This window comes from Aquarana catesbeiana, linkage group LG03 (assembly GCF_042186555.1).
Source record: "Aquarana catesbeiana isolate 2022-GZ linkage group LG03, ASM4218655v1, whole genome shotgun sequence".
NCBI lineage: Eukaryota > Metazoa > Chordata > Amphibia > Anura > Ranidae > Aquarana > Aquarana catesbeiana.
Window position 1 is genome coordinate 534,064,887 of NC_133326.1, and position 25,376 is coordinate 534,090,262.

The window sequence follows — 25,376 nt, forward strand, 5'->3', positions numbered from 1 at the left end:
TTACAATAGCGGCGCTTTACCGCCGACAACGCCCCCGCCCCAGTGTGAAAGGGCCTTTAGTGGCGCGAGGGATTACACTATTTTCATTTTGCAAATTTGTTTTTATGTGTGCAGGCTTTGGACTTTGGAATTAAAAGTCTAAAGACTCTATCTTTCTTGATTCCTCTGCTATCTTCTTTGAAGCCCCATTTCATGTATTTTGTGTGAGTAAAAGACCTCCTGTTCTAGTGCAGTACTTCTGTCATTTGTTTACTTTGATGCATATGACAGATGTGAGATTTTGTCAGGTTTTACTTGCTGTCTTTATCCACACTGATAAAATGTGTCTGTTAGTCTCTGTATCCCTCCCATCTCTGTTTCCTGATCTGGTCAAACCCATCAAATGAAAACGTTCAGTTGAAAAACTTACGTTAAGACTGTCAGTTTGGAACAAGTGTCTTGCCATGTCTTCATTTGTCCAATGTTTCATATAATCCAGTGATACCGGACAGTCTCTCCTATGGGCGAATGATACCTTGGGCCCGAGCAGCCATTTTCCAACTCTTTCACCTTGTAAACCCAGTATCCCATAAGCTACATTGCTTTGAGGAACTTCAGACTAAGAAACACATTCCCAAACACTTTTTTTTCTCTCATCACCAAATGAAACACTACTTTTCCCCCATGTCACCCTCCTTAACCTCAGACAGGCCCACTAAATGTGAATCTTTTTGTGCTCAAGGCCCTTATCAACTATATTCAATATCCTCTATTTATAAAATCCTTCATGAAGAATCTTGAAGAATCCACTTTCTGTGGATCACCATTTGAATATGCGTTGGTGGGCATATATTCTTTAACATCTTATTTCTTTAAATCAATGGGAAAACTCTAAATCCTCACGTTGTGTGGTGCAGAGACTACTTATAAAGTCTTGATGTTTTGGCACAGAACACCCGAGATACTCAATGCCCGTAACGCAATGACATCAGAGACCTGTTGAGACTGTGCCTTAAATCCAATTTTTTCTGGGCTTCTTCACTTGTTATTCTTCAGTTTTTGATATGCTCCTCCCATTGGGCCCTGTCTACTATTTACTAGGGTTACCTTTCCCTGGTTTCACAAAGCACTAATCTTGCTGATAAGAGAGCCATTCCTATGTACTGGCTATCCATAGACCCGCCATCTCAATCTCAGCTGCTGAATATCATTGCGGATATTAAGAGAATGGAATATTTCAAAGTTGTAATTGGCGGCCGTTTAACACAATTTAGCAAAAATTTGGGCCACTTGGAACCAATTTGAGTTTGTCTCACTTCCTTCACATGGGTCCCTTGATGACCTTATCTTTTTTTATCGGTGTTTAGCTTCATTGACTTTTAGAATTACTTATCTCTGGTGTGTACCTTATGTTTACTGCAACCTCCTTTGGCTTATAGATGCTCACTATTTGAATGATCCAGGGTCAGGACTGATCCCATCCAGTCTCACGCATTTGTTTTTTTTGTGATAGCCATATGTTCTGACTTCTTTGTGATCTCTCACTGTGCTTCCACATAGGAAAAGTCTATTCCATCATCACTTGCACTCTAAGTTGGGAGAAAGTTCCTTTATAGGAAAATAATAGTAAAACCCTGCGAGAGGTATGACGTTTCTCTTGCTCTATCTGAGGAGGTGCATCTTGTTGAAGAGGAATATCCTCCCTATTCATGTTCTGTCTGATACTAGACAAATAGAACAGAAAAAAAATCTTCCAAATAGGGATACAATCAGCTATAAATGGTTTATAGGGGTTTCAGTACTTCCACATTAGTCTGGAGTTGGGCTTTAAATAAGACCAAAAATTATAAGTTAAAAAATCCAAGGCCCCAATAATATCTGACACATTTCTGTCTAAGAACATCACCTGAAACATAGGAGTTGATTTACTAAAGACAAGTAGACTGTGCAAGTGCAGTTGCAATCTGCAAGAGCATTTGCTCCAGAGCTTAGTAAATGAGGTGAAGCTTCACTTTGTAAAGATATGCAGGGAAAAAAAAAAGTATTTATACTTACACGTGATTGGATGATGGGAGTCAGCAGAGCTTCCCCTCATGTACTTATCTCTGGAGCAAATGTCCTTGTAGAGTGCAACTTAACTTGCAAAGTGCCCGGTCAATATGCCCTTAGTCATTCAACCTCATTTTTAACATGCCATAAGTGACAGCTTGATCAATTAGGCAGATTCTGACCAATTAATAACGTAGTCTAAAAAAGGAAATATTCAATGTGCACAAATGATAATCGCACAAAGAATGGTTAAAAATAACTTGCAGAAATATGTGCTTTTTTTATAAAATTATCATCATATAACCAAAGAACTTACCAGATTTACCAACTCCAGCTCTGCCAAACACTGCAATCTTCACTTCTGTACTCTTTGCCATTATCACGGTAAAATTATTGATCTTCTTTAATCGTTGATGCAACAGCTGAATTTGAAATTTCAAGCTGACTGTACCATTTTTGTTCTCCTTGAACAGGTTAAATCTACAACCTATAAAGACACAATTATGATAGTAGTAAATGCTGAACTATACTGTATGTGACAACATACTTGCAGGGTGAAAGGTCCTCCACATGGAGACATCATGGGTGCCTTCTCTGTATCCATCACATACAAATCAGGAAAAAAAAACAGTAGCCAAACTGCAGCTTAGCCAGCTCAGACCATTGACACACTAATGCTAGGTAGTCAGTAGTAGACTACTACAGAAGCAGTCATTTGCAAGTTAAATGTTTGCAGAGAAGATCACTGAAATGGAGGTAATTGATTTCCTCCAGCTCAGCAACCTGACTGCAGTGAATGAAGTCTGGGGCTCATTGTTTTCTTTCAGGAGTTTAGAACATCTCCGGAGAGAAAGGTGAATCCAAGGACCAGAGGATGATTGCAGTGAATGGGGAGGAAGCCTTTGTTTGATCTGCAGTTGCAATGTTGCTGCACTTGTGATCAGTTATGACACCAGCCATTTGATGGCATGACAGTTTGGTTGAGAGCACAAGCACTTGTGACAGTTGACATTCACAGCATGTCTTCACTTCAATGTAACTGTTTTGGGTTTAGTTTCTTTGTAATGAAGTGTAGCAGTGGGAAAGTCAGATTGGAATGGATGGAGTTGCATTAAAACAGTGGCAGAATGTCCCTGTGCTTCCAATGGAAGTTCTCCCCAGAATAAGCTTTTGTATTATATACACTATATTACCAAAAGTATTGGGAGGCCTGCCTTTACACGCACATGAACTTTAATGGCATCCCGGTCTTAGTCCATAGGGTTCAATATTGAGTTTGCCCATCCTTTGCAGCTATAACAGCTTCAACTCTTTTGGGAAGGCTTTCCACAAGGTTTAGAAGTGTGTCTATGGGAATGTTTGACCATTCTTCCAGAAGCACATTTGTGAGGTCAGACAAAGGTGTTCTATCAGGTTTGGGGTGGAGGAACACCCTGCACAGATTCCTGACCTCAACCCGATAGAACACCTCTGGGATAAATTAGAGCGGAGGCTGCGAGCCAGGCCTTCTCATCCACATCAGTGCCTGACCTCACAAATGCGCTTCTGGAAGAATGGTCAAACATTCCCATAGACACACTTCTAAACCTTGTGGACAGCCTTCCCAGAAGAGTTGAAGCACTTATAGCTGCAAAGGGTGGGCAAACTCAATATTAAACCCTACGGACTAAGACTGGGATGTCATAAGTTCATGTGAGTTTAAAGGCAGGTGTCCCAATACTTTTGGTAATACAGGGTATATTTAGGTACACACATTTGCATTGAATTGGTGGTCTACCCTATAGTTGCAGTTCCACCTCTAACTGGAGCATTCCTTTCACCGTGCCTGCCTCCTTTGTATGCAATTCTCAGCAATAATTCCCCTGAAAGCAAAGTGTTTGCAAATCCTTCCATATACCAAGTGAAGTGACTATCCTCAGGTGATACACAGAGACAAAACTAATCCTCCCTCAAAAGTTGTACCTGTTTACCTGAAGTCTTCTCTTCTCTACATCCATTCAAAGTGCAGAATTTATAAAGCTTGTCTGAGCAGCCACAAAAATGGGGCCAAGAGCAGAAGTTACACTGTCTAGAGCTCAGTGAGGAGAGCTTTGAGAGCTGATTGGAGGGAAGGGACACACTCCCCCTTCACATCTACTGGAGGTCTCTCCCATCACCTTTTTTTCTCTTGGTGTCAGGAAAACTTGTCAGAAGTGACTCATGCTGATAGCAGAAGAACAAAGCAGCACTCAGAAATGGCACTTAGTGCTCTTAAATTGGTTGTAACGGTTGAAGTTTTTTTTTTTACCTTCATGCATTCTATGCATGAAGATAAAAAACATTCAGTATGCAGTATCCTCCCCGTAGCCACCCCTAATAAATACCTGAGCCCAATCTCAATCCAGAGTTGTGCACGAGTGTGGCTGCTCGCCGCCTCCTCATTGGCTGAGACACAGCAGCGGGAGCTATTGGCTCCAGCTGTTGTCAAACACAGCCAGTGAGCCAATGAGGAGTGACATTATGGACACACAGATCAGGGCTTTGGAGCGAGCACACATAAGTGCCCCCATAGCAAGCGGCTTGCTATGGCAGCACTCGGAGAAGAGGAGCTGCCAGGAGACCACAATTTAACAAGAGGAGATTAAAGCGGGAGTCCCGCAAAAAACATTTTTTAGATGTCAGCAGCTGCAGACTTTTAAAATAAGGTCACTCACCTGTCCCAGGGTCCAGCGATGTCGGCACCCGAGACCGAACCGTCCCTCAATCCTCGGGTGCTGCCGCGGCCATTCTCAGTGAGGGAATCAGGAAGTGAAGCGTTGCGGCTTCACTTCCCGATTCCCTACTGCGCATGTGCGAGTCGCGCTGCGCTTTCTCAATGGTCCCCGCTATCTCCTGGGACCTGTGTCTTTCCCAGGAGACAGCAGGGGAGTGCGGGAGGGGGCGTGACTCCCATGGGAGTCTATTCCCGGAAGTGGGTGCAGATACCTGTCTTAGACAGGTATCTGCACCCCCCTCCCCCCTGAAAGGTGCCAACTGTGACACCGGAGGGGGGGAGGAATCCAATGAACAGAAGTTCCACTTTTGGGTGGAACTCCGCTTTAAGGGCTGCTCTGTGCAAAACCATTGCACAGAACAGGTAAGTATAAGATGTTTTTTATTTAAAAAAAAAAAGAATAATTAAACCTTTAATATCACTTTAAATGAGACAAGTACACACCATAGAGGAATATGCTTTGTCCATATTTCACGTCTGAGTTTTTCAACCAGTTAAATGTGCCCGAATGAGTGTACCTAGCAATGAACAAAGCTCTAATCCTTCTCTGTGTGCTTGCCCAATGCCCACATCTGAGCCTTCCCTTGTTCAGTGTTCTTATATTCAAGTGCTTGTATGCTATGCAAACACGGAGACAATTGCTCTCTGCAGTGAATGCTGGCATCTGTAATAATTTCTCTCCACTGGATGCTACTTTAATGCTATTTGCAGTATTTCACATGTGCCCAGTCACCAGCAGGCGGTCATTATAATAAAAAATACCTATACTGCCCCCGGAAAAAATAGTTTTGAGATCCAAGGAGTTACAAATGCTGGAGGATCAGAAAGCAGGAAGGATCCAAAGGAAGATTCCAACAAATGATGCATTTGTGTAAAAGACAGTTAATAAAGTTTGTGTTCGATGAGTTGATAAACACATATAGAGCGAGAACGTGGGCTGGAACATTGGCGTAGGAAGAACAGAATGAAGCAACCAATTGAATATAAAAGGAAAGCGGGGAGGGTGCTGAGCTATGTATTATGAAAGAAATACTATGAATAACTTATACATCATTCTAAAAATAGTCTAAGCTACAGAAACAGAACTCATATTGTAGGCAAACCAAAAAAAAGAGAGAGACTGCCTTCCAAAAAAATAACGTGTTAATTATGATTACTAATAGTTATCTGATATAGGAGAACCTTAGAGGCCAGGTTTTATATAGATAAAGATTTTTTGTTACCTTGGTTACAGAGATTTTATTGTTCTTTGAATAAAATAACAAGAAACTAGTTGCTTGGGAGCATTAGTATAACTGTGCCCACAGATTTACACCCCCAAAAGGCATTTTCACCTTCCTCAAGCACTGCTCTCAGGCAGCTTCATCATAAAAATAAATACGCAGATCCCTAAATATAGTGCAGAGCAGATAACGATGTTCGCTCTCCAATGGACACCACAAAATTATTCTACACAATGCCCCCCCCCCCCATTTTACATGCCATTCATAAAACGCAGGCTGTAGGGTGGAGACTCTCATGGAGTCCTTTAGCAAGCGGAGCACTGAACCCATTTGCGTTTTGTAGTGGTATGTCTGCAAGATAGGAGTGGCCAGATGTTGCCAACAAGGTTAAGCTGGAGGCTGGGGAGATGTAGAGCATATTTTTTAACCTACCTACCAGTTAGTTCCCCAGCCAGGTTAGTTAGCTGGTGAGGACTATCCTGACCCATAGACATAAGATCAAGTGGTTTTGGTGATATTAATGTAGCACCCTGCTCCTGAAGAGCAGATGCTATTCTTTTGAAATTTAAGTTAGTTGAAGCTACAGTTTGGCTCAGCTTATTATTACCTACATTTATTGGTTTCTGTACCAGTTTAGCTGGACTGTGCAGATTTCCATCTGACCATGGGTGGTGCTATTACCATTGGTGGATGTTGTAAATACAGTCTGGTTGGACATATTGAATACTCTTTGCTCAGAAACAGTTCGGTGGGAGTGGTTCATCAACCGTGCATTCTGGGTAGGGGTATTTAAGGGACAGACACCATGTGGTGAGGTTGGTTGGTGCTTCCGGACCTCATGGCCCTCCTGGCCTGGGGAACTGCTGTTGCTTAAAATTCTGCCTTGAGGTTGGTGGACCCAAGGCCTAGCTACTAGAAGAAGGATCAGAGTTTTAGTGGCCTACTGGTCCATAGGATGGTCTCTTTGCTGTCTGGCCTGCGGGAAGAAGCAAGGGATTGTAGTCACCAGGGGAGGACTCTTCAGGAGAGGACCGAGCATAAGGCTAGTATCTTGAGAAGAGCTTGGGAACTCAGTCGGAGACGCATCTGGGATCAAGCACAGCAATCAGTTCATTCAAGATTGTCAGGTCTGTGGCAGAGACCATGTTCAGCACAGCAATCAGTTCATTTAAGATTGTCAGGTCTGTGGCACAGACCGTGTTCGAGCATCACATCGGCTGCTAGGTTGGTGAGAGAGACCTATCCGATGGTTGCTAAATCCAGCTGTGGAAGTGCTATTCGCTGGATATAGAAATTACCTCAAACCGCAAGATCCAAGGTACCTGAATCCCTTTTCACCCTCTACCTTACTATTGCATATTTTTGTTTCTTTAATAAAACTTGGAAAAAGGACTAAGTGTTGGAGCCAGTGTTTTCAATTGAGCAACTGATAAGGACCCCTATGACGAACACTGTGAAGATGGTAACAGTAAGCCTGAATAAAAATATTAGCAGCTTCCGCAGGGGTAAATGTGTTGTTTGCTACATTAATAAGGTCTGAGCAACCCCAAAACTCAGAAACCCTTATGGTAAAAGGTTGCAACACAAGTTAGATTCAAATCTAATTCCGTCGGTAAGGCAGCACATAATGGATTCCATAAAAAGCATCCAAGTCTGGTGTTTAATAGCTATCATAAAGCATTCCAGTTTAAAGGCTTAAGTATTTAGGAAGTAGACATCCACCCAGGTTAACAGCATTAGGCTAGGCTTATTACCCTATCGTAGAATAGTTTAGCCTGCAGAAAAAGCATTCCTGGCTGAATATCTCGCCTTGCAGAGTAAAAATATAAGTGTGTTTCAGCTACGGAGCTAACATTACATCAAGATTACATCAAGATGCTCACATGTATCAACTAATTACCAGCATTTTAGGATCAAACACACTATATTATGAGTTAAAATCCTTATTTCAACTCCCAAATGCCCAGTTTTTTAGACTTATACAGCTGCGGAATGCCTACCAGGGTGGGCTCCTGTATCACTTCTTAAAGTCTAGAGATTTTACCGAGGAATGAGGACATAGTTGAACCTTTGTCTGTTATATACAAATGGGGATAAAAGCATTGTATACAAAATATTGATGTCCAAAGCACAAGGGACAATATTTACAGTGTAAGATTCCTGTTTCCACGCCTTTATTTCAACATGTTTCGCCAGATGGCTTCTTCAGGAAATGGCGTGGTGTCATGATTACTAGATAAATACTGGAACACATGTCAAAGTTTTTGACGTGTTCCTTTATTTATCTAGCAATCATGACACTTCCTGCAGAAGTCATCTGACGAAAGATGCTGAAATAAAGGCGTGGAAACAGTAATGTTACACTAAAAATATTGTTCCTTGTGCCATGGACATCAATATTTTGTATACAATCCTTTTATCCTCTGTTTTACTTATGTGTAGAAATAAAAATGTATTATTTTTATAATTGTTCTTTTTCCATGTATTTGTACAGATTGCACCTATAAAGTCCCATATCTCTTCCCTCTTCCTTTTGTATACATTTAGGGATGTTGGTGCCATATACTTATAGTGATCTGGACTTGACCACATATTTACCATATGTTATATACAAATATCTTTTCCCAGAGACTGCCAAACTACTCAGCACCTGTAAGGCCAAGTGGTCGGCAGCTGTTCTGAATTTAGAAGAAAAGAACTGGGATGATCTGTGGGAGGCTCCATTCACTAGGCTCATCTTGACCAGGGACCATCTCATAAATTGTACATTTTTGCATTGCATTTATTTGACACCTGCTAAGCTAGGGAAGATTTTTGGTACTGTCCCATCATCCTGTTGGATGCTCTGCCACCTGAGGCAGATTTAATGCATATTTTCTGGGATTGCTTTGCTATTTGGGGTTATTGGACTCAGGTCCTTCAGTATATTCAATCAGTTACATCTATTACCTTTAGCCCCTCTGTAGGGACTGATCTATTGGGATTAGTGGAGGAAATAACCCCCACTAGAGTCATACATACTTTGCTCTCCCTATTATTATTATGCAAGAAAACTAAGAATTCTCTTGTGGAAGAAAACAGCTGCCCCAACTATTGATTCTTGGAAGGCACTGGTCAATAGGGCTCTTCCACTTTATAAAGAGACTTACACCAGTAGGGGAGTGCCGCATAAGTTTGACTAGGTGTGATGGTGGTTGAATCACCTCACACTGTCTCCGATTTATCTGTTGTGATATACTATTTCACTGCCTTATTAACCTAGAATTGAAGGGTTTAGGCCTTTAAATTTAATTATGGATGAAACTGTAATCTAAGATATTGAATGTTTGTTTATGCTCCAGAGATGTAGGGAGGCCCTCCTATCCTATCCTGTATACTCCTTAGTTACAGAGTGTGCTGTACTAGCTGCAGGCAAAGCTGTTTTTCTTAGTTTTTTGTACCAATTTATTTTGTGTTTATTTCTTTGTTTTTTAGACTGCCTGTCGTTTACTGAGTATACAGGCAGTCTCTGTTTGTAATGCTTAGGTAAACATCAATAAAAAATAATAATGATAAAAAAAACACACCTTCAATAGGGAAAATAATTATTTGATCCCCTGCAGATTTTGTAAGTTTGCCCACTTACAAAGAAATTAAGGGTCAATATTTTTTATCATAGGTGTACTTTAACCACTTCAGCCCCGGAAGGATTTGCCCCCTTCCTGAGCAGGCCATTTTTTGCAATACGGCAGTTTGTAGCTTTAACTGACAATTGCGTGGTCATGCGATGTTGTACCCAAACAAAATTTATGTCTTTTATTCCCCACAAATAGAGTTTTCTTTTGGTGGTATTTGATCACCTCTGCGTTTTTTATTTTTTGCATTATAAACAAAAAAAGAGTGCCAATTTTGAAAAAACATAATATTTTGTACTTTTTGCTATAATAAATATATAAAAAAAAAATGTCTTCATCAGTTTAGCTCGATATGTATTCTTATACATATTTTTGGTAAAAAAAAATCGCAATAAGCGTACATTGATTGGTTTGCGCAAAATTTATTGCGTCTACAAAATAGGGGATAGATTTATGGCATTTTTGTTATTATTATTTTTTTTTTACTAGTAATGGCAGTGATCTGCATTTTTTTATCAGGACTGCAACACTGCGACGGACATATCGGACACTTTTTTGGGACCAGTGACATTTATACAGCGATCAGAGCTAAAAATAGCCACTGATTACTGTATAAATGTCACTGGCAGGGAAGGGGTTAACACTAGGGGGCGATCAAGAGGTTAACTGTGTTCCCTCACTGTGTGTTCTAACTTTGGGGGGAATGTGGCTGACTAGAGGAGAGAGATCGTTGTTCCTACTTAGTAGGAACACATGATCTCTCTCCCCTGACAGAACCGGGATTTATGTGTTTACACACACAGATCCCGGTTCTCGCTCTGTCACAAGCGATCGTGGGTGCGGTGCACACGCCTGCTACAGCCTCTTAAAGTGCTGATGTACAGCTACGACTGCTCGTCCAGGGGAGCCATCCTGCCGCAGTATAACTGCGGCGGCTGGTCGGGAAGCTGATGATAGAAATGATAGAGACAGAATATCAACCAAAAATCCAGAATAAAAACATAAAACAAATGCTATAAATTAAATTGCAGTTCAGTGAGTAAAATAAGTATGTGATCTCCAAGCAAAACATGATTTAGTACTTATTGGAGAAACCCTTGTTTCAAGCTCAGAGGTAAGACGTTTCTTGTAGTTGGTGACCACTCTTCTTTACAGATCTTCTCTGAGTCCTCAAGGTTTCTTAGCTGTCTCTTGGCAACTTGAAGTTTCAGCTCCCTCCAAAAATTTTCTATAGGAATAAGGTCTGGAGACTGACTAAGCCACTCCATGACCTTAATGTGCTACTTCTTGAAGCACCCTTTGTTGCCTTGGCAGTATGTTTTGGGTCATTGTCATGCATCCACCGCCCATATTCAGTGTTCTGGCTGAGGGAAGAAGGTTCTCATCCAAGATTTTACAATACATGGCCTCGTCCATTGGCCCCTAAATGTGGCAAAGTTTGCCTGTACCTTTGGCAGAGAAACAGCCCCAAAGTATCATGTTTCCACCTTCGTGCTTGACTGTAGGGATTGTGTTCTTAGGGTTATAGTCAGCATTTTTTTCCCTCCAAATACAGCTAGTCGAGCTAATGCCAAAGAGCTACATTTTGGTCCCATCTGACCACAGTACTTTCTCCCAATCCTTCTCTGAATCATTTACTGTAGATGTTCATTGGCATGACTTCACATGTGCCTTCTTGAGGAGGGGGACTCGCTGTGTTTGAATGAAGAAAAATGTTGACTATGACCCTAAGAATACCATCCCTACAGTCAAGCATGGAGGTGGAAACATTATGCTTTGGGGCTGTTTCTCTGCTAAAGGTACAGACCAACTTTGTCGCATTGAGGGACCAATGGATAAGGTTATGTATTGTAAAATCTTTCCAGAACACTGGAAATGGCTCATGGATGGATCTTTCAGCATGACAATGACTCAAAACATAACACCATGGATAAGATATATAATGTAGCAGCGCTCAAGTCCGTAGGTATAAAAGTAAATGATGTTAAAATTAGTATATTAATATATATCTCTCTCTACCCACATGATTATTAGTAAAATAATCTATATAGAGAATAAGAAATAGATAAATAACCAATAAGCAGTAATCACATAAAAATAGTCCAAAAAAAGTCTATGATGTGTGGATCATCCGTATTATAGATGGATGTGGGAGCCAGGGGGATCTATGCAACCAAAATACCAAGGGCAGCTTCCTGTTGAGTGAAGTCAGCTCTCCATATAGACATAAAAAAAAAATCAAAAAGAAAGCGCCTCTTAAGTATCAGTGATTTATTAAATTATTAAAAGCATACATGAGCACTTACATTAGGGCTGAGGAGTGACAGCTTCCATAGAGAACTAAACCCGGTATCGTCAAAACTCCAATAGTGTGGGGCTGGATGGATGCCAGGCGGATGGCGGCGGACCTCCGCTCGGAAGCGCCGGCTGTGTGTGCGGTGAAGTGGAGAATTCACTTCCGTGTTCCAACAGGTCACATGGGTGATGACGTCACTCGGGTAGTTCAGATACACAGGAGTCCACTACGCGTTTCTGAGCATGCGCGAAGCTCGTAACGGGCATGCGCACTCCTTTATCAAGTGTCTTGATAAAGTGTCTTGAAATGACACTTGATAAAGGAGCGCGCATGCCCGTTACGAGCTTCGCGCATGCTCAGAAACGCATAGTGGACCCCTGTGTATCTGAACTACCCGAGTGACGTCATCACCCATGTGACCTGTTGGAACGCGGAAGTGAATTCTCCACTTCACCGCACACACAGCCGGCGCTTCCGAGCGGAGGTCCGCAGCCATCCGCCTGGCATCCATCCAGCCCCACACTATTGGAGTTTTGACGATACCTGGTTTAGTTCTCTATGGAAGCTGTCATTCCTCAGCCCTAATGTAAGTGGTCATGCATGCTTTTAATAATTTAATAAATCACTGATACTTAAGAGGCGCTTTCTTTTCAAATTTTTTTTCAAAACATAACATCAAGGCAACAAAGGAGTGGCTCAAACAGAGGCACATTAAGGTCATGGAGTGGTCTAGCCAGTTGCCAGACCCTAATCCTACAGAGAATTTATGGAGGGAGTTGAAACTTCGAGTTACCAAGCGACAGCCAAGAAACCTCAAGGATTTAGAGAAGATCTGTAAAAAAGAGTGGACCAAAATCCCTCCTGAGATGTGTGCAGACCTGGTCACTAACTACAAGAAACGTCTTACGTCTGTGCTTGCCAACAAGGGTTTCTTCACCAAGTACTAAGTCATGTTTTAGTTGGGGATCAAATATTTATTTTACTCACTGAACTGCAACTTAATTTACAGCATTTGTTTTATGTGTTTTTTCTGGATTTTTGGTTGATAGCCTATCATTTATAATACACCTATGATAAACATTATAGACCCTTAATTTCTTTTTAAGTGGGCAAACCTACAAAATCTGCAGGGGATCAAATAATTATCTTCCCCACTGTATATTATGAAGTACCGGAGTTGGGTTAGGCACATTCCATCTCCAATGTTATACAGACATTTGATACCTATCATATCTGTATTCATTCAAATGGTAATCTGATTCTGGATAACAATATACTGTTTACCAGAATGTAACCTGTAGATATCCTCAACATATTAATACATATAGAAAACTGTATCTGAGGGAGTGGCATCTGCTTGATCATAAACATTTTTGACATCCCCTCAGCCATTTCTTAGACCCCTTGATTGGTAAGATCATTTCTGTCAACACCCTCAAGGACCAGAAAAAGAGTGGCTTTCTTTCAAACTAAGAACATCAGCTAATTTTTTTGATGTGGCGCCAACACCGATCCATCTTACGTCCATTGCCTGAAGATTGCTGGAACCCAAGTGGCTCAAAATGTTGTGCACTGATCATGTGTTTTCTTAGTGTCATTTGTTGCCCTGTATTCACAGTCTATAGTAGAGTGAATCTTCACATTCCTTTGTCAGCAGTTTCTGTTCGTGTTCAAACATGAGGCACGCGACATGGCACTGCACAGGTTAATAAGTGACCTCTGTCTGTTGTGTGAGAACTTAACTTCCTGTGAAGAAACTACATACCCCACAATCCCTGTGGGTATCTCAGTCTAATGGTCTGCAGGTGAAAGCTTTGTAAACAATTTGAGTTTCCCAGTAAGACATATGGTGACAGTTGTTATGATGTGTAACAGGTTAAATGCGTAGTTAATCACTTGACATCCAGAAGATTTACCCCCTTCATGACAAGGCCATTTTTTGCTATTTGGCACTGTGTTACTTTAACTGACAATTGCGCAATCATGCAACGCTGTACCCAAATGAAATTTGTGTTCTTTTTTTCCCACAAATATAGCTCTCCTCTAAGGGTATTTGATCACCTATAGGTTTTTTATTTTTTGCGTTATAAATAATAAAATACTGACAAGTTTGAAAAAAAAACATTTTTTTTACTTTCTGCAATAGAACATATCCAATAAAAAAAGTAAAAAAATCGAATTTCTTCATAAATTTAGGCCAATATGTATTCTGCTACATATTTTTGGTAAAATAAATCCCAATAAGCATATATTGATTAGTTTGCACAAAAGTTATAGCGTCTACAAACTATGGGATATATACTGGAATTTTTATTTTTTATACTAGTAATGGTGGCAATCAGCGAATTATAGCAGGACTGCAATATTGTGGCAGACAGTCTGACACTAACTGACACTTTGTGGGAACCAGTGACACTAATAAAGTGATCAGTGCTAAAAATATGCATTTCACTGTACAAATGATCAGTGGCTGCCCGTAATGCAGGGAGAAGGGGTGCCGCCCCCCTAATCCATGCGTACAGCCCCCTAATCTCCATGCAGGTCGCCGGACGCATGGATTTCAATGGGATTTCCTTTTTTGGAATCACATGATTAAAGCCTGAGGTTTTAATTGGCTTTAAAAATGGGTGGGCTTGGGACGCAGAGCACTGCTCCCTGAGACCACCCAGTTGTGTGACAATAGCGAATTAATATTTGCTATTGTCTTCCTGAGTCTCCTCCCAGCCAATCAGGAAGCAGGTCCTGAGACCCAATTGGCCAGGGAGTCTTAGGACTTCTGGCCAATCGGGTCTCAGGACCCACTTCCTGTTCCGCCGGGGGGAGAAGAAGCAACAACCAGGAGGAGAAGCCCTGGCTCTTCCCTCAGCTGGAGCAAGGAGCAGCAGCCCTACCCCTCGCACTCCATCCTCATAGGTAAGGCTGTCTTCCCGTCTGTCTTTCACAGGGTGAGGGAGGTGCAAGTAAGGGGTGAGGTTTGCTTTGCCACCCCCCCACAAAATATTGAGCACCAGCCGCCACTGCAAATGACAATGGCTGGGAAGGGGTTAACCATCTAGGACGATCAAAGGGTTAAATGTGTGCCTAACCAGTGTTTTACTGTATTATGTGTGCTGTTTTTACTAAGGGCCCTTACACACTGGGGCGGTTTGCAGGTGCTATTGCGCTAATAATAGCGCCTGCAAACCGACCCAAAAGTGCCGCTGCTGTGTCTCCAGTGTGAAAGCCCCCAGGGCTTTCACACTGGAGCGGTGCACTTGGAGGACATGAAAAAAAGTCCTGCTAGCAGCATCTTTGGAGTGGGGAAGGAGCGGTGTATTCACCACTCCTGCCAATTGAAATCAATGGGGCAGCGCGGCTATACCGCCGGCAAAGCGCCTCTGCAGAGGAGCTTTGCGGTGGTTTTTAACCCTTTCTCGGCTTTACCGTTGGTATTTGCCCCCCCTTTGCCCCCTAGGGGGGTTTTACTCCCGCTAGCGGCGAATACCGATGGTAGAGCGCCGCTAACAATAGCGGCGCTTTACCGCCAACACTGCCCCAGTGTGAAAGGGGCTTACGGGATCTGATTTAATTTTATTCGCTGCATTGCAGGGAAAGAAAATGCATCACATCCCTGCTGATAGAACAGAGTTCTGCCTTGTTTACAGAGCTCTGTTCTGTGTCTCTCCTCGCCGATCAGCAGGTGATGGCAGACATCCATTGGCCAGCAACCCACTGATCGGCTTGTGCTGTGTGTGCAGAAGTGCTGGATTACGTACTTCGCATGTGATCCAATGCAGGTGAGCCACCGTACATTTAAGTGATGAGGTGGGCAAGCGGTTAACTAAACTCTGTGTCACTTGTGCTTAGTCTGCTGGCACCTAGATTGTGGTCTTGCGAGCTGGTAAATCTTTGTGCAACGTAAGGCTGAGAGTGTCACTGTCATGTATTCATGATGGCACAATGTGAGTTTACCCTGTGCTCACCTCATATTGGTGGAAGCACTGTGAGCTCTGGCCAGTCATTTGTCACAAATTGGTGAAAGTGGCCGGGATCTGGCACCGCTGTTCTCACAATCTTCATTTCTTTTTAGTGGACAGCCTAACGGCTTAAAGCAGGTCAGAAAGAGGTTAACTGCAGGTCAAATGCACCTGTCAAACGTTGAACGATCTCAGAAGCGCCTCAAACTGATGAAAAACCAATGCCATCCACACAAGTCCAAAACTGTTGACACAAGCCTTAAGGGCTGCCTGCACAAATTCCAGTGGGCACATTATCAAGGAGATTGCAAAAAGTCCACCAGCAAGCAAGACATCCTGCTCTGAAGTTCAACTGATCAAATATACCTATACTATAAACCTCTTCTGAAAAAAAAATACATCATCTCCTTCCTATTACTAAATTGGCAACATGCCCCATTTCATCGGCCAGGCTGATAAAATACCATCCAGGTGGCAACCCTAAAAAGGGGTGAGCTGCTGCATTCTGCAAGCAGGGAAGCAGAATCTAGCTTGCTTTGTGCTGCCATATGACTCTACTGTCGCATTACACAGAGTCTAAAGGCAACTGGCTTTGAAAAATCTATTTTGAATGATCCTTTCCTTTCCTGATCTGATCATTATTAGCCAAATTGGGAAGATCATGTCATGCATGTAGGAAAACCATTGCTGAGTTCAAACGTACAATTGTAATCTTAGGATGCCCATAGATAGAGAAGAGTGGTCAGCTGTGGAGGTGTGATATCACCACCCTTTAGCACATGTGAGAGGTGAAGGAGAGGAGGAAAGTGGTGCTAGAAGATGCTGCCAACACCATTTATTCAGGGGCAAACAATAGAAAGTTGGGCAGGTTCCCTTAGGCTGCAGGTGGCTAAGAGGGATTGAGCATCATCCACGAGATTGAGACCATTAGCTAAACTAACCAAACAAATAATTTAATAAATTAACTTTACTTAGAATTAAAAAGTGTTATACAATGCAAGTCATGGAAAATAGTAGTGCATAGCTCTTGCCCCTGGTCAGAAGTCACAAGAGAAAACAATTAGAAGGAATAGAATAACCCTGGCCCCTTTCTAAAAAAGGATGTGCTCATAGCATATTACACATGGTAATCTCCATGAAAATTGTGAGTTGGAGTACTTAGGGCTTGTTCACTCCCGGTGAATTTACTGCCATAATGTTGTATTTTAATAAAGTTAACAAAAAAAAATGAAAGAAAAAGCAGTAATAATAAGCATTGTAAGAACACATCACACCGCACTTACAAAACGCACAGCAGCACACAGCATAACGCATGGCCCCTGGAACAAGCCCTTAGGGAAGCTGAAAGGCGTGTCTTGGAAGAGATAGTTTTTTAAACACTTTATTTATTTTATTTATATGTGTCATTGGTATGTTCCCTATGGCAGTATTTGGCTTGTGACTCCTTTTGTTTGCCATACAAACGAAAAGAATTCAATAAAAATATTCACCCCCAAAGATTTAAATGGGCTTGCTGGAAAGTTTGCAAACTTCAATCACTATTAGTAAAAATGAACTGGCAGATTCACCCATCCCTAATTATCCTAGTTACCTAGGATTTACAAAATTTTAAAAACTTCCAGCAACTTTCACAAAACCATCAGAGGGAACTTATGGGTTGATTTACTAAAGGCAAATAAGCTGTGCACTTTTGCAAATGCAGTTGAACTCTGCAAGTGCAGTTGCTCCAGAGCTTAGTAAATGAGGGAGAGCTCTGCTCACTTCCATCATTCATTCATGTGCAAGCAAAATGTTTTTTTAATTCTCCTTGCATGTGATTGGGTATTCTTTGTAAAGTGAAGCTTTAACATAGGTGTGGCTGCGGTTTGCAGCCTGAGGTCCGGTGCGTTTCTGTTCACCAGTTTAGGTGCGAATCAGGTCTGAATTTTTGCCTGAATTCAGACCTGAACCAAACCCAAAAACGCACAGGACCCTTTTGGAAACCAAACCATGGCCGCCCCGGACGTGTGTGAACTGGCTTCATTGGGAGCCAGTCACATTCACATGTGATGCGAATTGGAGGTAGTTAAAACCACATCCAATTCGCACATATGTGAACCCGGCCTTACTAGAATCTGGAGCAACTGCACTTGCAGAGTGCAACGACACTTGCAAAAGTGCGTAGTCTATTTGCCTTTAGTAAATCAACCCCTTAATCTTACTTCACCAACTTTAACATTTATTAATGGTCTATTTTGTACAAATTTTCTGCAAAAAAATGCTAAAATTATACTGCAGCAAAAATCAAATGAACTGTTCCTTTCTATCTGAGCATCTTGTACACACTTTTGTCTGCAGTTACTCACATTGTTGGCCACATAAAAAATAATAGTAATAAAAAAATCATGTGACATATCATTTCAGTAAATTTAACACACAGTTGTCTCTACATATTTTTTTTCCTGAAGTCTCTTTTGTAATTAATTCCTTATTATTTAAAAAAAATGCACATTAAAGAGGTTGTAAACCTCAGACATGAAATATGAACAAAGCATATCCCTTTAAACTGTGTACTTGTCTCAATCCAGAGCACTAAGAGTCATTTCTGTCTGCTGCCTCATTCCCTTGCTATCAGCATGAGTCACTTCTGACAAATTTTCCTGACACCAAGAGAAAAAAGGTGACAGGGGAGGGAGCTCCAGCAGATTGGCAGCCTCAGCTCTGTTTCTGGGTGCTATGTGAACGGGGGCTTCCTTCCAATCAGCTGTCAGAACTCTGCTCACTGAGCACTGCAGAGTATGATTTCAGCTCTCTGCCTCCTTTTTTCTCACAGCTCAGACAAGCTGTATAAATTCTGGACTTTGAACAGCTGTAGATAAGAGAAGACTGCAAATAACAGGTACAACTGATGCTGGAGGATTTGTTTAATCTCTGTGTATCACCTGAGGCCAGTGCCTTCACTGGGTATATGTAAAGGTTTAAAACCACTTTAATGTGAGAGGACTCATAACAAACTTCAGTTGGAATGTAGTGAGCGCTTGGCAAACTACTGGGTTTTGCTCTGTATATATTTACTAAATGATTGAACACAGGTGACAATCATATATTCAAAAAGATGATTTTTCTAAATGAACACAGATGATATTCATGTATGGACACAGGTGATATTCATGGACAGATACAGTGCCTTGAAAAAGTATTCACACCCCTTGAAATTTTCCACATTTTGTCACGTTACAACCAAAAACGTAAATGTATTTTATTGGGATTTTATGTGATAGACCAACACAAAGTGGCACATAATTGTGAAGTGGAAGGAAAATGATAAATGCTTTTCAAAATGTTTTACAAATAAATATGTGAAAAGTGTGGCGTGCATTTGTATTCAGCCCCCCTGAGTCAATACTTTGTAGAACCACCTTTCGCTGCAATTACAGCTGTAAGTCTTCTTGGGGATGTCTCTACCAGCTTTGCACATCTAGAGAGTGACGTTTTTGCTCATTCTTCTTTGCAAAATAGCTCAAGCTCTGTCAGATTGGATGGAGAGCGTCTGTGAACAGCAATTTTCAAGCGTTGCCACAGATTCCCAATTGGATTTGGGTCTGGACTTTGATAGGGCCATTCTAACACATGAATACTTTGATCTAAACCAGGGGTCTCCAAACATTCTAAACAAGGGGCCAGTTTATTGTCCTTCAGACTTTAGGGGGGCCGGACCATGGCCATTGGGAGTAGAAAATGTCCAGGTGTCCAGCGAGAGTAAACAATAACATATCTTTGGTGTCAGTGGGAGGACTAATGCCCCAACGTTGTTGTCAATGGAAAGAATTGTGCCCTTTTGATGGTGTCAGTTGGAGGAATAGTGACCCATTGTTGGTGTCAGCAACAAGAATGCCCCATTGTTGGTGTCAGTGGATGGAATAGTGCTCCAAGGGCCAGATAAAGGCAAGCTAAGGCCCACATGTAGCCCCAGTTTGGAGACCCCTGATCTAAACCATTCCATTGTAGCTCTGGCTGTATGTTTAGGGTCGTTGTCCTGCTGGAAGGTGAACCTTCGTCCCAGTCTCAAGTCTTTTGCAGACTTTAAAGGTTTTCTTCTAAGATTGCCCTGCATTTGGCTCCATCCATCTTCATATCAACTCTGACCAGCTTCCCTGTCCCTGCTGAAGAAAAGCATCCTTGCCACCACCAGGTTACACGGTGGGGATGGTGTGTTCAGGGTGATGTGCAGTGTTAGTTCTCCGCCACATATAGCATTTTGCTTTTAGGCCAAAAAGTTCAAATTTTGGTCTCATCTGACCAGAGCACCTTCTTCCACATGTTTGCTGTGTCCCCTACATGGCTTCTCGCAAACTGCAAAGGGACTTCTTATGATTTTCTTTCAACAATGGCTTTCTTCTTGCCACTCTTCCATAAAGGCCAGATTTGTGAAGTGCTCGACTAATAGCTATCCTGTGGACAGATCCTCCCACCTGAGCTGTGAATTTTGCAACTCCTCCAGAGTTACCATTAGACATGTGCAATTTGTTTAGTTCCGAATGAGTTTTTTTAACAAATTTTGACAAATTAGTTAATTCCGAAGTTTTTGGATTTCCGAAATTTTGAATTTGCGAAATTTTGAATTTTCGAATTTCCGAAATTTTGAATTTTCAAAAATTCTAAATTTCGTAAATTCAAAATTTGGAAATTCGAAATTTCTGAATTTTCAAAAATTGGGAAATTCAAAGTTTCGGAAAATCAAAAATTTTGGAAATCCGAAAATAAGAATGTAGCAGGCATGTTGTAATGCAATTTCTCCTTCTGGCCATAAGATGGAGACAGAGAGATACTGTCTGGTCCTTCCAGAAAAACTCAGACACAGAGCATACTGGGAAAAAAAGGAGAGTTTCAGGAAGTGCTGAGGAGACTGAAGAGAGGCAAGTACTGAGGTAAAAGAAAGGGAGAGTGCTGACAAGAGACAGAAAGATTGCTTAAAATTGAGAGAGATACCAATGCTCAAAAAGTCCTTTGCTGGGACACAGTGACACTTAACAGTGAGGAGAGGAAGAGTGTGTGAGGAAGGAACTGTGGTGCCAGAGTGAGAAGAGAGACACACTGACACCAGCCCCAACAGAGGAGGAGGGATATCCTGAAGCCCTGGAAAAAGAGTCTGTGAGGAGAATAAGGAGAGCGGTCTGAGGAGGGAGAGAGAGAGAGAGTGTGGTGAGGTGACAGGTGTGAGGAAAACCGCTGAGACTGAGAGAGAAAGACTCTGGCAGCATCAGAGGGGGAGAAAGCCAAGCTTTTCCAGAGACTGCCAGGAGAGTGTTGCCTGGAGACGGAGGAGTGAGGACACCTGAGGGGAGCCAGGAGCAGAGACGGCCATGTGGTCCAATACAATTTAGTCCAGGGACCCTACTAAGCAGCCCAGTACCACTCAGCTCAGCAGATACGACCCACATCTTTCAGGGATTGAGATAACCATCCAGGTATCGGGTCGGCCGCTGCCTGTTCACCTTGCTAGCTTCGCAACCAGTCATCTCGATCGGCCATCAGCAAGAGATCCAGTGCCTTACAACATCGCTAGGAGCATCAGGAGCCTGAACCAGCACCTGGGATTATCGTTGTGTCATCACACAGAGGACTGGTGAGCGGGTGTAAACCCAACATCCTTCTTGACATCATACTGACACTGCATGCAGACACCAATTTCCCTTTATAGTGTCACGGGATGCTTGTTTGGAGCTGCCATCTCTAGTAGTTTGCCCTTTTAAATCTCTACCTAACGGAACATTCTAGAGGATTACTGCTCCATGCAAGCTTGTTTAAACCTACTCTTAAAACAAGGGCCCCACCATTTGCTAGCAGAAGACACCTCAGGATTCTTCACCTCAGGACCTGCAACATTACAGAACTGTGCTTACTGGGCTTGTGTAACCCTTTTCTTTTCATTGTGTGTTTGCCTCTCAAAGGTGTTTGCAGCCCAGAAGGAGCTGAGAAGTTGACAAGTCTTCTCTCCTCCTTCTCAGTGCCTGTGCTAAGGACATATAGATTACTGCCCTTTCTATACCTGCAGTTGCTAAATATTGAAGGTTTTCTTTTGAAGACCCCTTTCACACTGAGGCATTTTTCAAGCACTTTTGGGCTAAAAATAGCACCTGTAAAGCGCCTGAAAAACGGCTCCCCTGCAGTCTCAGTGTGAAATCCTGAGTGCTTTCACACTGAGGCGATGCGCTGGCAGGAGGTTAAAAAAACTCCTGCAAGCAGCATCTTTGGAGCGGTGAAGGAGCGGTGTATACTCTGTTCCTAAAGCACCGCTAACCATCAAAATTAATGGTCAGTGCCGCCGAACCGCCGGCAAATCCTTTTTCGGCTACTAGTGGGGATTAAAAGCGCCTGCTAGCGACCAAAAACCTCAGCAAAAACGACGGTAAAGCGTTGCTAAAAATAGCGGCGCTTTGCCACTGACACCCCAGTGTGAAAGCAGCCTAATGTACTAGTTATTTGTAGCAAGGTTTAACAGTGTTGTAAGTTTCCATATGCTTTAAACCATGCTAATATATTCAACTTGTTTATCACTACCAGGTGTGTGTCTATTTTTGGTGATAATCCACAGCCAGGATAACGGTATTTACCACATGTGTCCTTAAATGTGTTTGCAATAATTTTATTTAACCGGGTGTGTCAGAGGGGCTGAGGTCCTTGGAGATGAGGCGGAGATCAGAGAATCCAAATTCACCAAGCGGCTCCTTCAGGGGTGGCGCTACAGAATGCAAATCTGAAAATTCAAGAGAACCGAAAATCCGAAAATCGGAAATAATAACTAACTAATAATAGCGTAGCTATTACTAACTATTAAATTATAGGTATTGGACTTTCCTTTCAAATTTGGCTGTTAGTGAACGTACCAAATAGGAATTATCCGAAATAACGAATGCTGTATCTAAACTAATGGATTGTAACAAATTAGTAAAAATAAATAACAATAATAATAATAAAAACGTTTTATTAATATTTATTATTAATTTGTTCCGATACATTTGTTTAGAGGCGGCATTAGTTATTTTGCATAATTCGTAACTTCTGATAAATTTCAAATCATTACATTCACTAACAGCCAAGTTTGAAAGGAAATTCCAATACCTATAATTTAATAGTTAGTTATTATTAGTTAGTTAGTAATTATTTGGAATTTTTGTTATTTTTAATTTTATGGATTTTCTTTCTTATTTTCAGATTCTGAATTTCCGGATTTTCAAATTTCCGGATTTCCTAATTTTTGAATTACGAATTTGCGAAAATTCGGAAATTAGAGAATTTGAACAATTGGAAATGTGAAAATTCAGAATTCAAAAATCCGGAATTCGAAAATCTGAAATTCTAAAATCTGAAAAGTCGGAATTCGAAAATACGGAAATTTGGAATTAGAAAAATTTGGAATTCGAAAATCCAAATTTTCGAAAAAAGCAAAAAACAAATTAAACGAAAACGAACAAATTTTTCGTCAGTGCACATGTCTATTTACCATGGGCCTCTTGGCTGCTTCTCTGATTAATGCTCTCCTTGCCCGGCCTGTCAGTTTAGGTGGACGGCCATGTCTTGGTAGGTTTGCAGTTGTGAAATAGTCTTTCCATTTTCGGATGATGGATTGAACAGTGCAACGTGAGATGTTCAAAGCTTGGGATATTTATTTATAACCTAACCCTGCTTTAAACCTCTCCACAACTTTATCGCTGACCTGTCTGGTATGTTCCTTGGCCTTCATGATGCTGTTTGTTCACTAAGGTTCTCTAACAAACCTATGAGGGCTTCACAGAACAGCTGTATTTATACTGAGATTAAATTACACACAGTTGGACTCTATTTACTATTTAGGTGACTTCTGAAGACAATTGGTTCCACTAGAATTTAGTTAGGGGTATCAGAGTAAAGGGGGCTGAATACAAATGCACGCCACACTTTTCAGATATTTATATGTAAAAAATTTTGAAAAACATTCATCATTTTCCTTCCACTTCACAATTATGTGCCACTTTGTGTTGGTCTAACTCTATCATATAAAATCCCAATGAAATACATTTATGTTTTTTCCACAAAATGTACAGAAATTCAAGGGGTATGAATACTTTTTCAAAGCACTGTACAGGTGATATTCATGGACAGATACGATATTCATGTAGGGACACAGGTGATGTTCATGGACAGATACAGGTGATATTCATTGACAGATACAGGTGATGTGGAAGTCTCAGCGGGGAGCATCGATAGTTTCAAAAAATTATTAGATAAGCACCTCAACGACCACAACATACAGGGATATACAATGTAATACTGACATATAATCACACACATAGGTTGACATTGATGGACTTGTGTCTTTTTTCAACCTCACCTACTATGTAACTATATGTATAGGCACAGGTGATATTCATGGACAGATACAGGTGATGTTCATGGACAGATACAGGTGATATTCATGTATGGACACAGGTGATATTCATGGACAGATACAGGTGATATTTATGGACAATATTCATGGACAGATACAAGTGATATTCATGGACGGATACAGGTGATGTTCATGGACAGATACAGGTGATGTTCATGGACAGATACAGGTGATGTTCATGGACAGATACAGGTGATATTCATGGACAGATACATGTGACATTCATGGACGGATACAGGTGATGTTCATGGACAGATACAGGTGACGTTCATGGACAGATACAGGTGATGTTCATGGACAGATACAGGTGATATTCATGGACAGATACATGTGACATTCATGGACAGATACAAGTGATATTCATGGACGGATACAGGTGATGTTCATGGACAGATACAGGTGATGTTCATGGACAGATACAGGTGATGTTCATGGACAGATACATGTGACATTCATGGACAGATACAAGTGATATTCATGGACAGATACAGGTGATGTTCATGGACAGATACAGGTGAGGCATCCGCCTCACAGAAGTAGCAGGAGTCACAGATTCAGACCTACAATGGTTCGCATCCCTCTTAGGAAATCGCTCTCAGAAAGTGAAACTGGGAGCTTTCACCTCTGAAACCCGCGCAATCTCTTGTGGAGTCCCTCAAGGTTCACCCTTGTCACCAGTACTCTTCAACATCTACATCTGCCCACTCCTCAAAATCATCAGAAAATCGGACCTCTGCTTCCACTCATACACTGACGATACCCAACTCTACTTTCGCATCACCGGAGAAAAAGACCATCATCAGCAACTAGAAAAATGCCTCACTTTGATAGACGACTGGATGACCACTAGCTCTCTTAAACTCAACGGATCAAAAACAGAGCTTCTTCTCCTACACGCAAACCAAAATTCCAAAACTAACACCCCATGGACACCGCCCACCATCTTAGGACAGACCATCTCCCCAAGCACCAAAGCCAAGAGTCACGGAGTCATCTTTGACTCAGAAATGTCAATGGATGCACAAATAGGATCAGTTGTCAGCGGATCTCACCATCTCTTCCGCCTGCTACATAGACTCATCCCCTTCGTCCCAGAAGAG

General features: G+C 41.7%; 1 protein-coding gene across 1 annotated transcript in view; it reads right to left on the bottom strand.

The window, feature by feature from the left end:
- RERG (RAS like estrogen regulated growth inhibitor) overlaps window positions 1-25,376 on the bottom strand; it is a 47,204-nt gene that overhangs the window by 18,362 nt on the left and 3,466 nt on the right. The window contains exon 2 of the mRNA XM_073621315.1: window positions 2,345-2,515. Coding sequence (XP_073477416.1) covers window positions 2,345-2,405 — 61 coding nt within the window. The 5' untranslated portion in view covers window positions 2,406-2,515. The remainder of the gene's footprint in view (window positions 1-2,344; window positions 2,516-25,376) is intronic.